Below are 23,762 nucleotides of genomic sequence, written 5' to 3'. Positions count from 1 at the left end.
GAGGTAAGTGTAAACAAACCTCTCCGCGTGCTTCCTACTGAGGCTGTCACTGATCGTCTGTTCCCTGTTATAGGGAAAGACGATCAGTGATGTCAGACGCCAAGCCACGCCCCCCTACAGTTAAAGAAAAAAAAAAAAACACACACACACTTAACCCCTACACTGTCCCCTAGTGGTTAACCCCTTCACTACCAGTGACATTTTTACAGTAATCAGTGCACTGATTGCTGTATTAATGCCAATGGTCCCAAAAATGTGTCAAAATTGTCCGACATGTCCGCTATAATGTCGCAGTCACAATAAAAATCGCTGATCGCCATTACTAGTAAAAAAAAAAAAAATTATTGATAAAAATGCCATAAAACTATCCCCTATTTTGTAGACGCTGTAACTTTTGCGCAAACCAATCAATAAACGCTTATTGCGATTTTTTTTACCAAAAATATGTAGAAGAATACGTATCGGCCTTAACTGAGGAAAAAAAAGTTTTATATATTTTTGGGGATAATTATTATAGCAAAATGTAAAAAATAATGTTTTCTTTCAAAATTGTTGGTCTTTTTTGTTTATAGTGCAAAAAAAACAAACAAACAAAAAAAATGCAGGGGTGATCAGATACCACCAAAAAAAGCTCTATTTGTGGGAAAAAAAGGACGTCAATTATGTTTTGGAGCCACGTCACATGACCGTGCAATTGTCAGTTAAAGCGACGGAGTGCCGAATTGCAAAAAGGGGCTTGGTGCTTTAGCTGGAAAATGGTCCGGGGCTTAAGTGGTTAATGTTGGCAATACTTGTCGTTGTCGACTGTTCTTTGGACAACCAGAAGGCGGCCGGTCCTCTTACTCTGCTCAAAAACACGCTGCAACCGGTGTAGCAGCAATTTCTTACTGGCTGCATCATGGAGCAGCATCATCTCCTGCAGGGCACATTGAAAATCCCCACGTGTGATCTCGTCTTTATCGGCAGTGTACTGGGATTCCAGGGCGGTGGCCCTCTGCTCAGCCAGGTTCAGGGCTGACCCTTCCATCTGCCAGGTTCGACTTATGACCGAATGGTAATGGCCACGTGCTAGGACCTTGAAGGCCTCCCAGGTAGAGACCAGATCCGTGGCAGGCAGATTGGCCTCCCAATATTCCTGCAGGGCCACCTCTGCATCCGTGACAACCTGATCAACCGAGACCCAAAACCAGGAGAGGCGCCACAGGCACAGGCACTCAGTGGGGGCGGGACTTGCATTGATGCTTAGCACTTCTTGTACCCCTAAAGTTGCTATTTACTTGTGTCACCTGGGCTTTGGGGCTACTAGAGCACTGTACAGGTGTGTGTAGGCAAATATCTCTAGCAGCCTGTTTCATTACTGATGTGTGTTAGCATTTTTAAATGCTCTCAATATATTAGTGTAGAAAAGGTACATATTCTACTCAAGGATCCCTGGGCTATCACAAACAAAGGGAAAAGGTTACTGTATTCATTGGCCTTTATCACAGGCTATAGCAGCCTTTTTTAACCAGTGTGCCCTGAGGGACCACTGATCGCTGCAAAGAAACAGGAACGCGACACTCACGGAAAAGTCGATTTCAGAAAGAGACATCAGCCAGGAAATTCTTATCTTATGGCAAAGTTTAAAAAAATAGCCCCAAATTTCCCAAAAATTATGTATAAGCCTATGGGTGGATCAAACCTGTAATTGTATTACACAAAGGTATAGATTTTTTATCAGCCGTAGGCACAGTGCAGACCAGTCACTGGCAACCTAACAGCCAATGACGTCATTGTTTGAAAAGGAGAACATCGGGTTCCTGCACAGTATCTTTGCTTGCCCCTTCCTTGTTCTTCTCCGTCAGCACTGAGTGATGGAGAGAAACGAAGGGAGAAAAACACCAGAATACTCAGCCCCGCCCCCTCGTCACTGGTTTTGATTGATGGCACTGGGAGCAAATGGCTCCCGGTGTCACAGCAAATCGAGACTTAGCAGAGAAGACCTGCAGACGTCCATGGCACTGGATCAAATGAGGGCTCACGGTAGAAAAATGGGGGGTGAGGTGGGATATGGACACCTAAATATTTTTTACTTTAATGCAAGGAAGGCATTAAGGTAAAAAATGTTTAGGCTATAAAACGCTTTAAGATTGTGCAGGATTTTAAAGGGTGCCTTGAGATTATGCAGAATTTTAAAGCAAACCCAAGATTGTGAAGAATTTTAAAGGATGACTTAACCAAAAAAAGGTTGAGAAACACAGGTCTACACAAAGCTCCAGACATAAATTGAGAGAAACTGCTCACCATGTAAAAGTCTGGATACACAGTTTACTGAATCTTCCGATCCACCAATGATATATATATATAGGTCTTTCACTCGGTCAGGAACTTACTCATATGTACTGTATGAGTAAGCCCCTGACCAAGTAAAATGCTTTAGCGGGTCTGCATATCAGATGGATCTTTGTGTTTTGGAAGATTCCATAAACTGTATTGAGGCTTTTACACAGTTAGCGGTTCCTCTCTTTCTTTGGAGCTTAGTATAGACATCAATGTGGAGTTTGGCATTGTTTTTCCTAACATTATGGTCCTTTGTTTAAAATCAAAATGTTCTTCCTGGTGATTTTCTTTGACTTCTACTTCACTGAGGGACCTTACTGATCACTGCAAAGAAACCGTTAAACATCACTCCTTGAATTGTCGATTTCAGAAAAAGACATCAGCTAGGAAATTCTTATCAACGGCGCTTACTTCAGGAGCAAGGACACTGGTAAAGGTGAGTATTTATGCTCTTTTACAGGTAACAGGATTTTGAATGTTTTGTTTTCACACCAGGGATTCTTTAAATTAAACCTGTCACATGGAAAAAAAACTGATGCGGTCATTGCAGTTTTTGCTTTAAAAAAAAAGTTATTATAGCATTGATGCATATTTTGTATTGGGAGTGTATAGACTTTTAGTGAATGCCATCTTTTTTTGGTTCTAAACTAATTTTTATAATTATTTTTTTTCTGCCTAATATATGAGGTCTTTTCATATGAGAAAAAAAAGAAAACACCCTCATTTAAATAAGATCAGGAAGATTTTGCATGTACATATGTTTAAAAGATGGCAAAAATGAAAATGGCCATGGCATAATCTGGGGCTGCGGTGTGTTGTTTCAGAAATCAGAACAGTAACTAGACTCACAAGGCATGGATGTGTATAGAGCACCAAAGTACACAATGCATCTATATATATATATATATATATATACATATATACATATATATATATATATATATATATATATATATATCATGGTTTCACAAGGGAAAAAAAAGTGTCTGGTATATTAGATCTGGAAGAAACACCCTTGTAATGCAAACCAGCTGCAAACTGTAAGACAGGCATTAAATCAGGCAGAACAAGCCTCTAGGGTATTGGAGATCAGTTGACATTTTAAATAAGCCAGTGTGACATCAAGACCTTGCTAACAACTACCCGTATATGCAAAACATTGACATTTTAATGTATTGCTATAAATACAGCCATGGAATAACTAAACAGCTTTGTGTATGGAATGCTTTCCCATGTAACCCCTTTCCACCCAGTCTACTGTAAAATGACGGCTGGGCGGGAGGAAGTCTCGGTGTCCACTGGACAATGACAGATCACTATACCGGCTCGCTGCCTGATAAATCCTAATTGTTTCCCCATAGTAGAACATTGTTACTGTGGTAACACTGTATTGCTCTGGTCACTGTATGTAAAAAAAAAAAAAAAAAAAAAAATATATAAATTATATCTATACATATATACATACACACAATATATATTTATTATATATACAGGCATAACCCACTTTTAAGTACACAATGGGGTTTGTTTACTAAAGCTGAACAGTGCAAAATCAAGCTCACTTCTGCATAGAAACCAATGAGCTTCTAACCCCAGCTTGTTCAATTAAGCTTCTGTAATAAAACATGGAAGCTCATTGGTTTCTATGCAGAAGTGAGTCTGATTTTGCACTTTTAAGCTTTAATAAATAAACCCCATTGTGTACTTAAAAGTGGGGTATGCCTGTACACACACACACACACACACACACACACACACACACACACACACACACACAGTATCTCCCAAAAGTGAGTGCATCCCTCACATTTTTGGAAGTAGTTTATTATATCTTTTTTATGTGACAACACTGAAGAAATTACACTTTGCTACAATGTAAAGTAGTGAGTGTACAGCTTGTATAACCGTGTATATTGGCTGTTCCCCTCAAAATAACACAACACACAGCCATTAATGTCTAAACTGCAACAAAAGTGAGTACACCCCTAAGTGAAGATGTCCAAATTGGGCCCAGAGTACCAATTTTCTGTGGCCACCATTATTTTCCAGCACTGCCTTGACCCTCTTGGGCATGGAGCTCACCAGAGCTTCACAGGTTGCCACTGGAGTCCTCTTCCACTCCTCCATGACGACATCCCGGAGCTGGTGCATGCAATGCCGTGGTCGTCTTGAGGTGTTTGGGGTCGTTATGTTGGAATACTGCCCTGTGCCCAGTCTCCAAAGGGAGGTGATCATGCTCTGCTTCAGTATGTCACGTGTCAGCATTCATGGTTCCCTCAATGAGCAGTGATGGCAGCATTCATGCAGCCCCAGGCCATGACACTCCCACCACCATGCTTGACTGTAGACAAGACACACTTGTCTTTGTACTCCTCACCTGGTTGCCGCCACACACGCTTGACACCATCTGAACCAAATACATTTACCTTGGTCTCATCAGACCACAGGACATTGTTCCAGTAATCCATATCCTTAGTCTGCTTGTCTTCAGCAAACTGTCTGTGGGCTTTCTTGTGCATCATCATTAGAAGAGGCTTCCCTCTGGGATTACAGCCTTGCAGACACATTTGATGCAGTGTGCAGCGTATGGTCTGAGCACTGACAGGCTGACCCCCCCCCCCCCCTCAACCTCTGCAGCAATGCTGGCAGCACTCATACGTCTATTTCCCAATGACAACCTCTGGATATGATGCTGAGCACGTGCATGCAACTTCTTTGGTCGACCATGGCGAGGCCTGTTCCGAGTGGAGTCTGTCCTGTTAAACCGCTGTAAGGTCCTGGCCACCATGCTGCAGCTCGGTTTCAAGATCTTGACAAACTTCTTATAGCCTAGGCCATCTTCATGTAGAGCAACAATTCTTTTTTTCACATCCTCCTAAAGTTCTTTGCCACGATGTGCCATGTTGAACTTCCAGTGACCATAACCCCAAATTTAACACACCTGAGACCTTGTAACACTAATGAGCCACATGACATCGGGGAGGGAAAATGGCTAATTGGGCCCAATGTGGACATTTTCACTTAGGGGTGTACGCACTTTTGTTGCCAGCGTTTTAGACATTAATGACTGTGTGTTGAGTTATTTTGAGGGGACAGCAAAATTTACACTGTTATACAAGCTGTACACTCACTACTTTACATTGTAGCAAAGTGTCATTTCTTCAGTGTTGTCACATGAAGAGATATAAATATTTACAAAAATATGAGGGGTGTAAATATAAATATATATTTTTACATACGGTCACCAGTCATGTCCCTGATCATCACAGCCATACCACATGTATAAAGACTCTGCACTGCACTGGTGAATGTATGTAAAAAAAAAAAAGTGCAAATAAATAAAAAATGTATTCATTTCTTAATTTTCCAAAATATTGTGACAAAAAATTGCAAATTCTAAAAACTTGCCATGCCGCTTACTAAATACTTTGTCTACTTTGCAAAAAGGGGTAATTTGGTGGATATTTGTACTGTTCTGGCATTTTTGGGCCTCAGAAAATAAGATATAGGCTGTCAATCCATTGGGATTGATAGATTTTTAGTTTGTGGACTCCATAACTTTCCTACAGACTAAATAGTATACACTTATTTGGGTTATTTTCACCAAAGAAATGTAGCAGGATACACGTTGGTCTTAATTTATGAAGAAAGATTATTTATTTGAAAAATGTTATAAGAGAAACTAAGAAAAGAAAAAGGTGTTTGTTTTTTTCAAAATTGTTGGTCTTTTTTTCCATTTCATTTGCAAAAAATACAAAACAGGAGGTGATTAAATACCACCGAAACAAATTGAAAAAAAAAAAAAAAAAAAAAAGATAAAAAAAATGTCATATGGGTACAGTGTTGCATGGCGGCGGGTAATTGTTATTCAAGGTGTGACAGCACTGAAAGCTGAAAATTGGCCTGGGCAGGAAGCGGCTAAAAGTGCCCAGTATTGAAGTGGTTAAAGTGATACTAAAGTCTCTTTTTTTTGTTTAAAAGTAACAAACATGTTATACTCACCTGCTTTTGAGAATAGCGCATCTCTGTGAAGAAACGCATTAAGTTGACTCTCTCAAGCGTCACTTACGGTCAGGAGAGTGGAGCGCACGCTACAAGCTGCTTTGTGACCATGTCTCTACACTAGTTTAGGCCAATGGTTTTTGCAGTGATGCCGGTTCTGTCATGACAGTATTTTAAATATTTTGTAAGCTGTTTTTTTATCATTAAACCTGAGGATATTACTCTAGGAGGAGTTTTCTTTTTCCTATATTACGTGTGGCATACTGTTTATTCCTGGAGCCCCAGAGTCACAAATTGGAGGATAATCATTAAAGGAGAGACACAGGAGGACACAGAGAACACTGCATTGGGTTTGGTCCCCAGTAAAAGACCTATAGGCACATTAGAATCCTTTCTGTCTGAAGGCAAAAGGAGTCCAACTAGGGAATTTGGATTCATACAGCACTCCCAGGAGGTGGATATGACACCGCTGGGACACAGAGGACTATAGCACCTTTTTACCCCAAGAAAGGGACTTATTACTTGCATCATTTTCATGCTATGCACCTTAACTGAATGCCACTTTATACTGATATATCATTAATACTATGTTTTTTTGGTTCACAACAATTATGTATGAACGTATTTAAGTAATGACTAGACCATGATGATACATAGTCACATGCCATACTAATGCATCCTAGGTTATCAGCTATATAGGAATCCCACACGAGTATACTCAGAGGAATTAATGTCAAGGAGGAGCAGGAGCTACCATTTAAATATTTTTTTTCCCCTAATAGTAGGGACAATACTGGACCCAATCGTACTGTTATATCACATCCAGGTGCGAGTGTCTTATTACATGTTATACTTACCTGCTCTGCCCAGATCCTCTTCTCGAGTCCTTCGCCGGCACCCCTGGCCCCTCCCTCATGCCGACTGCTCCCATTCAGACATGGAGCCACGGCTCATCCCCGCCCCCTCTTTCTTAATTGGCTCACTGACTGATTGACAGCAGCGGGCACCATTTGCTCCCACTGCTATGTGTCAGCCAATCAGGAGAGAGAGTCCTGGACAACAGAGTATCTCATGCAACATTGCTGGATCGAGATGGGTCTCAGGTAAGTATTGGAGGAGCTGCTGCACACAAAAGATTTTTCATTTTAATAAATAGAATGCATGAAGATAAAAAAAACCTTCTGCCTTTAGAACCAATTTAAAGACCATTTACACAGAATTTTGCGATTGCGATTGGTTGTCATTGGTTACAGCATATCATTACTGCTTAATGCCTGGTTGCTAGAGGTTACAGTACATATTACGGTTCACTGATTAGTTGCTAGAGATTACAGCAAATGATTTCTGCTTTTTAATTGGTTTCTAGAGATTAACGTGCAGTAATACTGCTCACTGATTGGTTGCTGGAGGTTACAGCACATCAGCTCCTCACTGCAGGGGAGCATGATATACATATGAATGCCACCTTTAGTTACATATCAATGCCGCCTACCGCAGCTATTTACTTAGTAATGCCACTGCTATTTACATATGAATGCCGGTTATTTACATGTAAACACAGGGTCTTCAGGTGAGTCATCTGTACACAATAGGGCAGAGTTGTGCAGCATTAGTACCAGCACTTTACACTGAGATACCGGGACACAGCACAGGACTAAAACTTCAAGGGACAAGGGAATTTAAACTGGGATAGTTGGCAAGTATGAGGCAGCTGCTTTGGGCCCAACAACAATGGCAGGGCCCAGGGCAGCTGCCCCTTTTGCCCTGCCTTAAAGACGGCCCCGGTTATATCATAAATAGTAACCGTGAAGAAAATATCACATCACACAAAAATGGAAAAATGACAAGATCTCTCCAAGAGCTTTTTTTTTTTTGCTTAACACACACACACATATATATATATATATATAAAACATATAAATAGCCATTTTGGTTGTACCTCTCAGTCTTGTCTTCCATCTGGAGGTGGTACTGAATGGAGTCTGTAGGTATGGATCTGGATGTCCCATCTCCCCATTTCAGTTTAAGGTTCTGGTGACTGTAAACAGCACATTCCAGGCGGGGTGGCTCTGGTGGAAGGGGTTTGGTTTTTAATTTAACAGAGTGACTGAAAGGACCAGCTCCCAGACCATTTAGGGCCTGAACACGTATTCTGGAAGGAGAAGAGATAAAGCGTGACTACAGAAGATAAGTGGACATTTATCTTGGCTTTTGCTAGCCAGATTTTGATTTTAAGGTGTGCTTATGAATGAATAGGAAATAAGAGAAAGGCTTGAGCTGGATGGTTCATGAACTTGTAAACACAGTAAGAAAATAGAACTTTCCCAAACAGTTGAAACCTTTATTTACAACAGCAGTTTTATGTCCATTGTCTACCAACAAAAAAAAAAAAAATAGCCAAGATCTTGAGGTTGATGCACAACATTTTTTTCCTTATGTTTACAAGAAAAGGCAACACTTCTTAAGGGCCAGTTCACACCAGAATATGGTGGGTTCTAATAATCAGGAATCAGAAGGCCTGGTTCCCGATCACCTGATTACTGTCATAGCCTCTGATTGGTTATCACAGTAACCAGTCAATGTATAGCTCACCCCTTTGTTTTTTTTTCTTCTCTTGAATGGAGAAAACATTTGGAGGAAAAAAATGTAAACAAAGAAGAGGAAAAAAAAAAACTAGATCAAGATTTGATCTAGATCAGTGTCAGGGATAGAGGTGGTGGGGTCAAAGTTAAAGGCTGGGTCAAAATTTAGGGACAGTGTATTTTAAAATAGGAATAAAAAAAAAAAAACTTTTTTTTATAAATGTGGCATCAGTTAGTCTCATTGTGTTTTTAGGTGGTGGTGCTGAAATGAATCGCTGCATCGCAATTTGGGTGCCCCCTACGCTGCATACGACCAGAAAATCGATTTCTGGGTGATGTCTTCCCGACAGGCCCCATCCCTCCTAGGAGAGTGCTCTGAGGGTAAAATGACGGTGTTTTAATAAATGGCGAGTTACAATGAATAAAGTGCCCCGCTGTACGTGCTTTTTAAAAAAATATGGAACTTCATACCGAATTTCACAGTACAATACATCCTGCTCATGTGACTGCAATGCCCGGCCCGCTTCTCTTCTCACATCTCATGTCTCTCCAGAGTCCTGACGTCAGTGGGGAATTCTCAGCCCGTCTGCTGACTGTAGCTAATAGCTATCAGATCAGAAGAGAGGCGGGTGGGGCTAAGAATTCCTCGCTAACGTCAGGACTCAGGGGAGACATGAGACGTGAGAGGAAAGAGGAGAGCCGGGCACTGCAGTCACATGATGTTCCATATTTTTTTTAAAAGCACATACAGCGGGGCACTGTGCATTTATTAAAAAAACAGTAATTTTAACAACAAGAAGGTGCAAACAGGAATGCCAGGGAACTGTCTGTCAGCAGTGGCTGCCCGTGCATTGTGGGCAGGGTTAGTGAAGTCATGGCTACACTTGATTGGCAAAAGTGGCTGCATTTACTGGGGACAAGTGGCTGCATTTACTGGGGACAAGTGGCTGCATTTACTGGGGACAAGTGGCTGCATTTACTGGGGACAAGTGGCTGCATTTACTGGGGACAAGTGGCTGCATTTACTGGGGACAAGTGGCTGCATTTACTGGGGACAAGTGGCTGCATTTACTGGGGACAAGTGGCTGCATTTACTGGGGACAGTGAGGCTGCGTTTGGGCACAAGTGGCTGCATTTGAGGGGCACAGTGAGACTGCAATTAATGGGGGAGGTTCAGTATTTTTCAGTTTGTTTGAGCCCCCCCAAAAAAATGTTGAGCACCAGCTGCCACTGGTCAGCACAGAGACAGTACAGGGAACTTCAAAGGGCTGTTTGTCCGCTGTGGATTGTAATCCCTCCTGACTTCCCAGCAGCAGTGCGTGTGAATGTCTGTACTCTGTCGTGCACGGGATTAGTGCACTGTTTAAGGGAGTGATGTTATTTTTAATTCATAGTGGAGTTCCAGTCAATTTTTTGTTTATTAAAAGTCAGCAGCTGCAAAAAAAAAAAAAAAAAAAAAAAGTGCATCTTCTGACTTTTAATAAAGACACTCACCTGTTCAACAATCCAGCGACGTGGCCACACAAACCCTCCCTTCTGTCCCCCGCTTATCCATGGTGCTGGCAATACTACTGTGGACATCCGGCTGTGAAAGCGTCACAGCCGGGTGTACATGTCTCACTGCGCTGTCTTGCATAGCCAGGCAATCTTTTGGGACCTGTGACGTGTCCCAGAAGATTGCAGGGAGGAAGGTCTGCCTAGGTGGCCCAAGTGGAAGTGGGGGCTCGTCGGTAATGGTGATGCATCTCAGAAGCGAATCGTTGACCAGATAATCAAAATCGAATTGAATTGTGAGACCAGTGAAGATGCGCACCTCTAGTTTGAGGTAGGATAAAATGAAAGCAAAACACATACTATTGTCTGTGAGCCCTACTGTGGGTACAAACAAATAATATACATATGTGGTGAGCGATCAATCAGGAGGCGAAGAGTGCACTTTGGGCTTTTCTTTGGTGGTAGGTTATAGCAAGAAAAAAACAGCTTCATTTAAAAAAAATATCTTTTAGGCCAGTTTTCCTTTGATAATACAAAAATAAATATATCAGCAGATGTCCATTACCATTTACAAAATGAAAGCCCAATTTATCCTGAAAAAAACAAGGTATAATTCTCTTCTGGATACACTATTTGCAATGTTTTGTACAGTTTTACTAAGCCAGGCCATAGATTATGTAACTTTCTTTCCTGCAACCACGGGGAGCTGTCCCTGCCAGGAGAACACAATGATTATTGCCAGCTGAAATTCCGACATTCTGGCTGGAACCAAGTTGATCGAAGGATGGATCGACTTGGTTACAATCTATCAGCCTACAGATGGTTTAAATCTCTGCCAGTCCCCGCTGAACCGACAGATTCAAACCATTTACGGTCAGCTTAACACATGCCAAATTTGAAAAATTGTGTTCAGGCGTAAAGATTTGTTTTACCCTTTGTCATAAAGAGGTAAAAATATATATAGCAAAGTGCTTCAAGACCAACTTACTTTACATAAATATGCCATTGTAACAAAAATCCCCATCTTCATAGTCTTAACTTCACTGAGAAAAATGCAATGATTCTAGTAAAATGGAGGAAAACTAAAAACACACATTAACTTGGATTAGTCAGCTTGTTGCGGTATACCTGTATGTGGTATCAGGCTGTAAGTGGTCTAGAATGTAGCTAGTTGTCTTTCCAACAGAGATTGTCTGCTTGTCTCCACAGTCTATACTGTAGCCAGTAATCTCGGAACCATGGTCACATGGTCTATCCCACTGTATAGCAAGGCAGGTGGAAGGAGAGTAATGAGGACTGCCTATTTCATCTTCCTTCATTTCCCAGAGATTTGTCACAGCAGCTGGCACAGAGGCAGGTGTCAGGCAGGCCACGACATCACTGAAAAGACCCGCACCAGCAATGTTTACAGCCTGCAATCATGGAATAACAGAACAATTCACTCATGATTTCTCACAGGTTACAGGCAATACAAAGAAAAAACAAAATCATAAGCGAACATGCATCACTTAGGAACCAGTTTGCAGCTGTCTTTATTGTTCTTATATTTTTTCGTTTTCAAAAGTAACAAAGCAAATGCACAAAACAGTAGGTGGTCTCTTTCTTATCACTATTCATATACTTTTTGAATAGTAGATGGTCCCATAACTGTAAATGTCTACCCAAAAGGTTGCTAAAAACTTAAAGGCCTCTTGCACATGATACTTCTATTTGAGCATCTACTTTTTCAGACTTTGTTTGGTATGTATTTGCATGTATTTTCATGCATTTTCATATCTTTTTTATGCAAAATTGAAAACGTATTCTCGTTCTGCACAATAATGGGCATTCGCACGCATTAGGCTTAAATTACCGACTAAAAAAAATAGGTTGTAGGACACAGAGCCTTAAGTAATTACTTAAAGTGGTTGTAAACCCATCTGGAAGAAAAAATAAATAAATAAAAAAAAGCAAATTGCAAGGCAAAGGCATAATGAGCTAGTATGCATAGCATACTAGCTCATTATGAATAACTTACCTGAGAACGAAGCCCCCGAAGCAGTCCTCCGTCTTCATGTCTACCACTGCCAATTATCTCAGAGTGACTTCTGGGTCTCGCTGCTCCGGCGCTGTGATTCGCCGGAGCAGCGATGACGTCACTCCCGCGCATGCGCACAGGAGCCGACACTCAAGGCATATCGCAGTGATCTGCGGCCTGCCCAGTGCGCCTGCGCGCCGCTGTCTACAGCATGGCTGTCTTTTTGTAAATATCTTCTAAACCGTATAGGTTTAGGAGATATTTCTTGGACCTACAAGTAAGCCTTAATCTAGGCTTACCTGTAGGTCAAAGTGGTTTGTAAGGGTTTACAACCACTTTAATGGGTTATAGGCCACCTTCAGGTGCTGACACTGGTAAACCCAATCAAAGGAAGTTTACTCCCTATATAACCCCTCCTCCTTCCAGGAGCACATGAGTTTTTGTAGCAAAGCCATATACTTGTATCCCAAAAAAAGAGGAGAGGGACCTCTGTGTCCCATGATGTACTCCCAAGAAAATGATTTTACAGGTAAGCAGTAATAAAAATCCTATTTTCTTTGTCGTACATCATGGGACACAGAGCGTTAAGTAATTATTTACTGGGATGTCCCATAGCAATGCCACTTGAGGGGAGGGAGAAACAACCCGCCGGGTACCCACAGACTTGAGGATTTATACTGCTGCCTGCAGTACACTGCGCCCGAAGGCAAAATCCTCATGCCTCCTTACATCCACCTGATAAAATCTTGTGAATGTATGCACTGAAGACCAAGTTGCGGCCTTACAGATCTAAGCCATGGAGGCCTAATGACGAACTGCCCAAGAAGCACTAACCGACCTGGTAGAGTGCACCTTAACTTGAAACAGGGAAATCTTATCCCTTAAATCATACGTTTGAATTATCACTTGTCGAATCCACTTGGCGACAGTGGATTTTGACACTGCCTGTCCTTTCCTAGGACCCTCTGGCAGCCAGTCTTACGAATCTGAGCAGTTGTCTAAAAATAGATTTTCACTGCTCTCACCACATTAAGACAATGTAGTGACTCTTCTTCCCTAGAACATGGTTTTGGAAAAAACGATGGCAAGACAATATCTTGGTTCAGGTGAAATCTGAAACCACTTTTGATTAAAAAAAAGCCCGGACAAGGGAGTAACACCACTCCCCACGACAAATCAAATAGGACTCTTTACAAGAAAGAGCAGCCAATTCCGAAACCCTCCTTGCTAAGGATATACCAACCAAAAATAACCAACTTCCTTGTCAGAAGGACTAGGGGAATATGTTGTATTGGTTCAAATGGCTGATTTTTGTAACACAGACAAAACTAAGTTCAAGTCTCAAGGGTTCAAGGGAGGTTTGATGGGCGGAATAAGCCACCTCACCCCCCGGAATAAAACCCCGGACTACAGAATGAGTAGCAAGTGGTCTTTTGAAATAAGACGATAAAGCTGAGACTTGGCCTTTAATAGTACTCAAGGCCAATTTCATTGTTGCCCCTAATCGTAGAAAGGCAAGAACTTCGAGGGTGCCAATCCCTGGATTCACACCAGGAAACTCCAGAATGTATAGTTCTGGAACCTGGCTTCCTTGCACTAATCAGGGTAGAGATAACTAACCCGGAAAGCCCACATTTCTTCAGAATGTGGTTTTAATAGCCAAGCTATTAAATTTAGAGACTGTAAGGTAGGATGGCATATTTGTCCCTGTGAGAGCAGATCTGGCCGTAGTGGGAGGGACCATGGGCCCTCCCCTGCCATCTTTACGATTTCTGCATTACCATGACCTTCTGGGTCATACTGGTGCCACTAGAATTACTGGCTTTCTTTCCAGCTTGATCCTGCAAAGTTGTCAAGGCAGCAACTGAATAGGTAGGGGGGAATGCATAGATCAGTGAGAACTGATCCCATGGGGTCACCAACGCATTCATTCCGCATGCGAATGGATCCCTTGTTCTAGCCACAAAGTTGACCAACTTCATGTTAAACTTTGGCAAACGGCCCGAAATATGTCGGGTGAAGAGATCATTCTGCTGGGAATAACTGCTGGCGACTTAAGTAGTCCGACTGCCAATTATCAACTCCCAGAATGAAGACTGCCAATAGGCACAGAACATTCCTTTCTGTCCAAGTTAGAATATGGTTCACTGCTCTCTGCGCTGAGACATCGTTGATGCCCCCTAGGTGATTTAGGCCACAGCTGTGGCATTGTCGGATTGAATCCTGACAGTACAATCCCGTAACCTGAAAGTCCACATCTTTAGAGCCAGACGTACTGCCCGAATCTCTAGGATATTGATGGACAAGGTTCTTTTCAGTTCTTGACCACTGTCCCTGGACAGTTGTCTTTTCTAGTACTGTTCCCCAGCCTGAAAGGATGGCATTCGTCGTTATCACTTTCCAGATGACTGGTCTGAAGGATTTTCCTTTCAGCAGATTCTGGGTTAGTAACCATCAAGAGAGGCTTTGGGACACTCTTGGGGACAGATGCTTTGGCAAGTCTAAAGCTTGAATTGTTTTGTTCCAAGCAGACCGGATACTGTTTTGCAACAGTCTTAAATGAAACTGGGCATAGGGAACTGCTTCGAATGAAGCCATCATAGTTTCTCACAACCTCATGCAAAGGCGAATGGAGGGATTGCCATTTGACCTTACCATCTGTACCAACTTTCTTATGGAGTTGATTTTTGCCTGAGGCAAGAACACCCTTTCCTGGGCTGTGCCAAAGGTCAAACCCAAGTACTCCAGTTTTTTCAGCGGTATTAAGAAAGATTTGTCTAGGTTTGAGAATCCAACTCAACTTTTCAGATTGGATTTAGTGCGTACGCTTTGGTTCAAACGAGCCACCAACTGATCTGTTATGCCCTGAGCCCTTAAACTGGTTAGAGGTGGGGCCAGCACTTTGGTGAACACCCGGGGTGCTGTGGCTAGCTTGAAGGGCAGTTCTACAAACTGGAAATGCTGCTGTTCTAACTCGAACCGCAGAAACCTTTCATGAGCGTGAAATATAGGGACATGCAGATATGCATCCCTGATGTCGATTGATGCCAGAAGTTCTCCTTCTAGAAGGATAGAAACAACTGACCGGTCATCTCCATGCGAAAGGAGAGGATCTTCAGGAACCGATTTAGATTTCTTAGATCTAGAATGGGTCTGACATCTCCATTTGCTTTTGGTACCATGAAAAGATTTGAATAAAAACCCCAGACCTCGCTCCTTTGTGGGGATCTGTATGATCACCCTTTGAGATAATAATTGGTCTAGTGCATGAAACAGAGAACGCCTGACCTCAGGAAGTGAGACGGTACCTGCGTTACTGTGGAGATGAACCATCTGTTCCAATCTTTTCAGACTTCTGAAAACTGCAAAAAGTCTTCCCCCTCACCTTGGTGAGGGGGTTGCCGCTTCATAATGAGGCTTTAGCATTGTGGCTTGCACGTTTCCGACCCCAGGACTTCTTTTGAGCCTGGGTCTGACTGAGATCTTCCTCTAGAGTGTGACAGCGGAGGCCATGGCCCCTGGGGAAAGATCGTAGGGGAAAGAGCCCATTTTAAATGAAGGGCGTCTATACTTTCTTTTGACTGGCAAAAAGAGTACTTTTCCCGTTTGGATATATTTGTCCAAGTTTTCTCCAAATAGTCGCCCCCATGAAAAGGGAGCCCAGTTAGGAGATCTTTACATGGTGCTTCAGCTGACAATTTTTTTTAAAAACCATGGGATTCTACGCATATGCACAAGCATACGTGAGATCCCTGGTGAATAGAATCTTTAATGGCATCTATGGCAAAGCATAATGCCTTTAGTGGTTCAGCCAAATCCCAAACTTGTTGTGAAGGAAGCTCTCTAAGGGCCTGTTTAAATTGGTCCTTTAGGGATTGACAGATGCTTATTGCAGTGACTGCAGACACCTGGCACGGAAAATGTAGATCTTAACAGGAATTCCAACTCCTTATCTGTTGGATCCTTTAAGCATCTGTGCATTGTCTACTGGACAAGTTAGGCCTTTATTTACATTGGAAATTGCAGCGTCAACTGGTGGTATTTTCCATCTTTTGTAGAATTTCTCCTTCAAGGGATAGGGAATTGCAGTTTTCTCAGGAGGGAGAAAATGCTTATCCGAGTGATCCCATTCAGCAAAAAATAAGCTGTCCTAGTAATGCATGCGCAGGAAACACATGCAAAGGTTGAGAGGGTTTTAAATAACCCAAGGAAGAAACCAAACTTTCAGGAGACTCCGTTAGGGGTAGCATGAATGTAGAAGAACCATCTCCTTAAGAGATTGTATCAGCAATTCCTCAGATTTGAGAGGCCGAAAAAGGCTCATCTACCGTCATTTCCTCTGCAGAGGAATCATTGGTTTGTTTTTCCTCCTGATCAACTGAGGGTTACTTCTCATGAATCTAGCACGCTTGACATCCATTTGAATGGAGGATGCGATTAAAGCCGCTAATCTTTCTTCCACAGCCTGCAGATAGGAGGAAAGGACATCTTCAGTCACGTATACAGGGGCTGAGATGTGAGCAGCAGTGGCACCATCAATTTGTTCCAAAGGGTTCACCCTGGCTTTCCATAACTGGTAATTCAGGCGAGGATGACAGCATGGAAATGCGACCCGGGAACCTAGCGCCTGGTGGTGAAACCTTTATATGGTGTATTTTTTGGTAGGCATAGTCCTAAGTACAAAAACAAAGGCACTATACAAATTGCACTTAATCGCTGAAAATAATCATGACATTTAAAGCCGCTATAAAAATTCAGTCTAGTGCTGGGAAAAAGGTGTTGTTCCTATATTAGGAATGCCAGTTTGCAACCCTCATGTCCCATAGCTCGTGTTTGCCGGCTGCTGGTTTTCTCCTCGTCAGACGAGGAGAGACTGTCACAGCTCTGTTGTATAGTGTTTTTATTTATGCATGGGGTATGTATGGGGGGCGCTGCTGTCCCCCTAACCCTCTGGTCCCATCAGGGGGAGAAAGAAAACATTTTTGCAGCTTTCTCTTACCTTGCAGTCTCCCTCTAAACGCTGCTGCAACACGGACAGAGCTTACTTTGAAGACAACAGAGTAAGGTGTGTGCATAGACTCCCGCTAGTGGAGAATTAAAGCATGACAACATTTTTTCCCTAATGGAAGAAATGCATAGATATTTTTATTACCCAAGTTTCTTCCCTTACCTTATACTTGCCGCAGGATTTGCTGTATTAACAAACAATCCAACCTTCACCCATCACTGCGGGCTGCATAGCAAACATTCAGGGAATGGGTGCCTAAAACAGGGTTCCAACTGCCCTGGACCTGTAAAGCACCCCCCATCAGGAAGTTTGGGTGATGTAACAAGACCTAAGCCCTGGCTTCCTGGGATCCAGCCCTACAAAGAGAGGCATTACAGGCAAAACCTCATGCTTTGGATACGAGGCCCCAGGTACCATCCTTTTAGGCCTCAATTGCACTTTGGATGGATCTGGTCTTTATAGAGGCTATTTAAAACATAGGGAGTAAACGTCCTTGATTGGGTTTACCATTGTCAACACCTGAAGGTAGCCTATAACTCATTAATTACTTAAGGCTCTGTGTCCCATGATGTATGATAAAGAAAGCAGATTTTTCAATTTTGAACCATTGACCTGTTAGTAACTTAAAATGGATATAAACCCGATTCATGAAATTTGAGCTGGGCACATATATCTGCAGTGTTTTCTTATTTCTCTTCAAAGCCCTAAATCCAGTGGCTTTCTCCTGCTCCATTCTTCTGTAGCAGAATACATTTTGGCCTAAATTAATGAAGAAATTGGATTTTTTAAATGTTTATTGAATATGTTTTATAGCAGAAAATTAAAAAAAAATGTTTTCATTTATAGCGCAAAAAATAGAAAACCCAGTGGTAATCAAATACCGCCAAAAGAAAGCTCTATTTGTGGGAATAAAAATATAAAAATGAAATGTCCATACAGCATTGCAAGACAGCCCAATTGCCAGTTAAAGTGGCGCAGTGCCGAATAGCAAAAAATGCTCTGGTCATGAAGGGGGTAAAATCTTCCAGTGGTTAATGACTGACAAAACAATATGTTTGAAAACATCTTCAGTTGCTACATATTGTATTCCTACTCATACAGTTATACAGTTACTAAAAAGGTCCACTTTAAAGACCACTAGTGTTAATGCTATTTTTCTGGGCATGACTTCATGCACACAAGCGATTGATTGGTGTCATGTTAACAAGTAAATGTAAACTTGCCTGAACCCTGCAGTAGTAGACAATTGCTGGTGAAAGGCCTTTCACTTCGTAAGCCAAGCCAGGTCCGCAATAGCAAATCTGCATACAACCTTCCATTCCTCCCCACTCCACCCTGTACTCTGTAATTTCAGCACCATTATTGTTTGGAGTCTGTTGGAAGAAAAGAGCAGACCATGCATTATATACATAAAGACAATCTTGTATCTACTGAGCAAATATTCTAATTGATTTATGTAATATTTATCTCAACACATTTTTGAAGAATTTCACATTTAGGATGCACATAACCTTAAAGCGGAGGTCCACCCTAAAGTGGAGCTTCCGCTCATTGGAACCCTCCCCCCCCCTCCGGCGCCACAATTGGCACCTTTCAGGGGGGAGGGGGGGTGCAGGTACCTGTACAGTACAGATATCTGCACCCACTTCCAGCATAGATATCTGCAGAATATACGCCCCTTTCCGCAGATATCTACGCCCCTTTCCGAAGGTCCCCCACTGTCTGCTGGGAAACACACGGATCCCAGAGACAGCTGGGACCATCCTTATTGCGCAGCGCGACTCGCACATGCGCAGTAGGGAACCGGGAAAAGAAGCCGCAAGGCTCCACTTCCTGATTCCCATAGCCAAGATGGCGGTGGCAGCACCCGAGAGACGATCGAGAGATCAGCTTTGGGTGCCGACATCGCGGGCGCGCTGGGCGGGTAAGTGTCATTATTTTAAAAGTCAGCAGCTGCAGTATTTGTAGCTGCTGGCTTTAAAAAAAAACCAAAAAAAAAAACGGCGGACTCCCGCTTTAAGACTGTCACAATCAACCCTGAATATTCACTGGAAGGACAGATCCTGAAGCTGAAACTCAAACACTTTGGCTATCTAATGCGAAGACTCAATGGAAAAGACCCCGATGCTGGGAAACATGGAAGGAAAAAGAAGGATGACAGAAAACAAAAACATCACCGAAACAATGAAAATGAAGTTAAGCAAGCTCTGGGAGGCAGTGGAGGACAGAAAAGCCTGGAACACTATGATCCATGAGGTCACGAAGAGTCAGACAACTGAACAACAATGACCCTAAGACTAGGGGGCTAGCACTAACCCTCAAACCCAAGTCTGCTGATCTGTAGGCCAGCTAAGCCCCCCCTGCTGCAGCTAATAAGCCCTAAAATAATTTTGCTATTAATTTGTGTCAATGATATGCCCTTGTCAGGTGTCATCTGATGGGAGTAGGAAGGTGAGGAAATCTCTGGTGAGAGGAGGGATACAGGAAAATCAACATATCGTCACATACTACTGGAATGCATGACTTGAATTTCATAATGCCCACTGATTTCCAGGTAAGAGAAACAATGCAAATTAAAGGAGGGCACCACATTATTGTTAATGGCTAAACTCTTTTTGCTACATTTTGTAAAAATTACAAAAGAAAAAAAATTTGAATATTACAATGAGAACCTAAATAGTCTGCCCCTTGTAGGATGTAAACCCTGCATTATTACTTTTAGAATTGTGGAACAAGAAGATTCACCCATTCACTGAAAAGCTGCATACTAAACAGATATACCAGTTGTGCTCATAAGTTTACATACCCTGGCAGAATTCATGATTTCTTGCCCATTATTCAGAGAATATAAATTATAACAAACATTTCTTTCACTTATGGTTAGTGTTTGGCTGAAGCCATTTATTATCAATCAACTGTGTTTACTCTTTTTAAATCATAATGGCAACAGAAACTACCCAAATGACCCTGATCAAAAGTTTACATACACTGGTAATTTTGGCCTGATAACATGCACACAAGTTGACACAAATGGGTTTGAATGGCTATTAAAGGTAACCATCCTTACCTATGATCTGTTTGCTTGTAACTAGTGTGTGTGTGTATAAAAAGTCAATGAGTTTCTGGACTCCTGACTGACCCTTGCATCTTCCATCCAGTGCTGCACTGACGTTTCTGGATTCTGAGTCATGGGGAAAGCAAAAGAATCGTCAAAGGATCTGCGGGAAAAGGTAGTTGAACTGTATAAAACAGGAAAGGGATATAAAAAGATATCCAAGGAATAGAGAATGTCAATCAGCAGTGTTCAAACTCTAATAAAGAAGTGGAAAATTAGGCGTTCTGTTGAAACCAAACCACGGTCAGGTAGACCAGCTAAAAGTCCAGCAACAACTGCCAGGAAAATTGTTCAGTATGCAAAGAAAAACCCACAAATAACTTCAGGTGAAATACAGGACTCTGAAAACATGTGGTGTGGCTGTTTCAAGATGCGCAATAAGGAGGCACTTGAAGAAAGATGGGCTGCATGGTCAAGTCACCAGAAGAAAGCCATTACTATGCAAATGCCACAAAGTATCCCACTTACAATACGCCAAACAGCACAGAGACAAGCCTTAAACCTTCTAGCACAAAGTCATTTGGAGTGATGAGACCAAAATTGAGCTCATTGGCCACAACCATGAACGCTACATTTGGAGAGGAGTCAACAAGACCTATGATGAACGGTACGGAGGTGGATCGCTGATGTTTTGGGGATGTGTGAGCTACAAAGGCACAGGAAAATTGTTGGCAAGATGAATGCAGTATGTTATCAGAAAATACTGGAGGAACATTTGCATTCATCAGCCAGGAAGCTGCTCATGGGACGTACTTGGACATAACAACATGACAATAATCCAAAACACAAGTCAACCTGTCATTGGCTACAACAGAATAAAGTGAAGGTTCTGGAGTGGACATCTCAGTCTCCTGACCTCAATATTATTGAGCCACTCTGGGGAGTTCATGCAAGACAGCCCAAGAATTTACAGGAACTGGATGCTTTTTGCCAAGAGGAATGGGCAGCTTTACCATCTGAGAAGATAAAGAGCCTCATCCAAAAATACGACAAAAGACTTCAAGCTTTCATTGATGTTAAAGGGGGGAATAAATGGTATTAGGAACTGGGGTAAAACTTTTGTAAAGTAAACTTGTAAACTTTTGATCAGGGTAATATGGCTAGTTTCTGTTGCCACTATGATTTAAAAAGAATAGTTGATTGATAATAAATGGCTTTAGTCAAATACTAACCATGAGTGAAAGAAAAGTTTGTGTGTTATCATTCATATTTTCTGAAAAATGGCAAAGAAATCAAATTCTGCCAAATTCTGTATGTAAACTTATGAGCACAACTGTACATCCCCAATTAGGTCCTTGTGCACATGGTGTAAATACCTGGTTCTTTCTGGCTCCCAGGAGGGCACATGTGCTGCCAATACAAGTGAATAGCTGAATGTGCTTGTACTCATGTAAATGTGGATGCCGTGTAAAGCCATTCACTTATATTGGTAGCCGTATACAGCACACATGCCTCCCTGGGTTGGTAAGTGTCTGTATACAAAAGATCGAAGGTTTTAAAACTTGTATTCATTGCAAAATAATGACATTTATTTATCCTGGCTAGCATCACTCTTTATTTTATTGTCCTAAAATCCCCTGCACAACAGACCTAGTAAAGGGAGAGAGAGTAGATTAAAGCCTAGTAAACACGTAGAGTCTTTTTTCATTAAACCCAGCAGGCTAAACAGAAAACTGACACATAGGAGTACTAACCCATTCGATGTTAGTGTGGCAAAATCTCCTGCCGTGCCTTTGTGTTTTGACAGAGGGACCCTCCACCCCACCAAAAGGCACTCATTAGCACTCCATTGGCAGCGAGAGTGTTGATCAGATGCTGGTTTTCCACCATGTACCTTCGACACTAGCCAGTGGTTAGACCGACTTCTATTAGAAAGACAGCTGTAAACACCGAACTAATGCCATACTATTCGGGAAGTGTGTACCCAGCTGAAAGCAGGCCATAGATGATGCAATTTTCTTTAATGCAACCAAGAAAGTCACTCAATTCCCCCTCAACCCAGTCAGTGTGTTTTATTGTGTTTTTGTGTGTAAAGCAAAAACAAAGTAAAAAGAAAAAAAAATCTAAAACATTGCTTTAACCACTTCACGACTGTCCTATAGCAGTTTTACTGCTACAGGACGGCCACTGTGTGCAGGATCATGTAAACATATGCGATCCTGCACTTCTGAGTAGCAGGCGTGAATGCATGCTGCTGGTGGCTTGCACCGCAGAATCGATGTTCACTGGCACCCGCCGACTGTTTAGTAAAGAGGCAGAATGGCACTCTTTGTAAACAAGGCAGATCGCCATTTTATCAATAGGGAAGGCATGGATACTGCGTTCTTGCAATGCAGGGACAATGATCCATGTCTTCCCCTATTAAAAGGGCCTCCCACACTGTACAGCACAGGCTAGGCTTTGATCGACTCGGATGTTAACCCCCCTTTCCCAGCCAGTGTCATTAGTACAGTGACAGTGCATATTTTTAGCACTGATCAAGGTATTGGGTGCCACTGGTTCCCAAAAAAGTGTCAAAAGCATCAGTTAGTGTCCAATTTGTCCATCACAATATCACAGTCCTGCTCTAAGTCGCTAATCCCCACCATTACTAGTAAAAAAAAAAAAATCGATAAATAAATACCATAGTTTGTAGACGCTATAACTTTTGTACAAACCAATAAATATACGCTTATTGGGATTTTTTTTACCAAAACATTTAGCATAATATGTGAGCGCACCACGGAATTGGAGGGCAGAGTGGAGTTGAAGATGTAGTAATATGAAGCAGGAGATTGAACTTTTAAAGGGGACAGTCAGAATGATAGACAGGAAGATCTAGACAATTAGTTAAGGAGAAACAATATCTGAATAGTGGGTCTACTGGATAAGAGTGAAGCAAACATTATGAGGGACTTTTTGGAAAAATAGATCCCAGAGGTCTTTGGGAAAGAAGACCTCTCCCCTTTGTTTGCAATTGAAAGCACTCAGTGTTCTGCTGAGAACCCCTCCTTCGGGTAGGATTCCAAGATTTGGGCTTATGATTCTTTTTTTTTTTTTTTTTTTTTTTTTTTAAGGGCAGAGAAATGTGGGGTAAAATTTTCATTCTTGCCAGACTTCTCTGGAGAGGTACAGAGAAAGTGTGAAATTTTAGATACAAAGAGGCACCTGCGGCAGTTAAATGTGCAATACACTGTTATATCCGGCATGACAGAGTTGTGGCAAATGGTGCAGACTATTTTTTTT

The 23,762-nt window shown here is 42.0% G+C and overlaps 1 protein-coding gene across 4 annotated transcripts in view; it reads right to left on the bottom strand.

The window, feature by feature from the left end:
* Positions 1 to 23,762, bottom strand: part of FNDC3A (fibronectin type III domain containing 3A) — a 443,791-nt gene that overhangs the window by 63,580 nt on the left and 356,449 nt on the right. For all 4 annotated transcript variants that reach the window (XM_077484274.1, XM_077484275.1, XM_077484276.1 and 1 more), the window contains 3 exons: positions 18,646 to 18,795; positions 11,526 to 11,809; positions 8,261 to 8,473 (listed from right to left, as the gene is read on the bottom strand). In XM_077484274.1, coding sequence (XP_077340400.1) covers positions 8,261 to 8,473; positions 11,526 to 11,809; positions 18,646 to 18,795 — 647 coding nt within the window. The remainder of the gene's footprint in view (positions 1 to 8,260; positions 8,474 to 11,525; positions 11,810 to 18,645; positions 18,796 to 23,762) is intronic.

This window comes from Lithobates pipiens, unplaced genomic scaffold, assembly GCF_037356315.1.
Source record: "Lithobates pipiens isolate NorthernLeopardFrog02 unplaced genomic scaffold, aLitPip1_a1.2 Scaffold_16, whole genome shotgun sequence".
Lineage (NCBI taxonomy): Eukaryota > Metazoa > Chordata > Amphibia > Anura > Ranidae > Lithobates > Lithobates pipiens.
The sequence above is the reverse complement of the archived record's forward strand: the minus strand, read 5'-3'. Positions and strand labels throughout refer to the sequence as shown.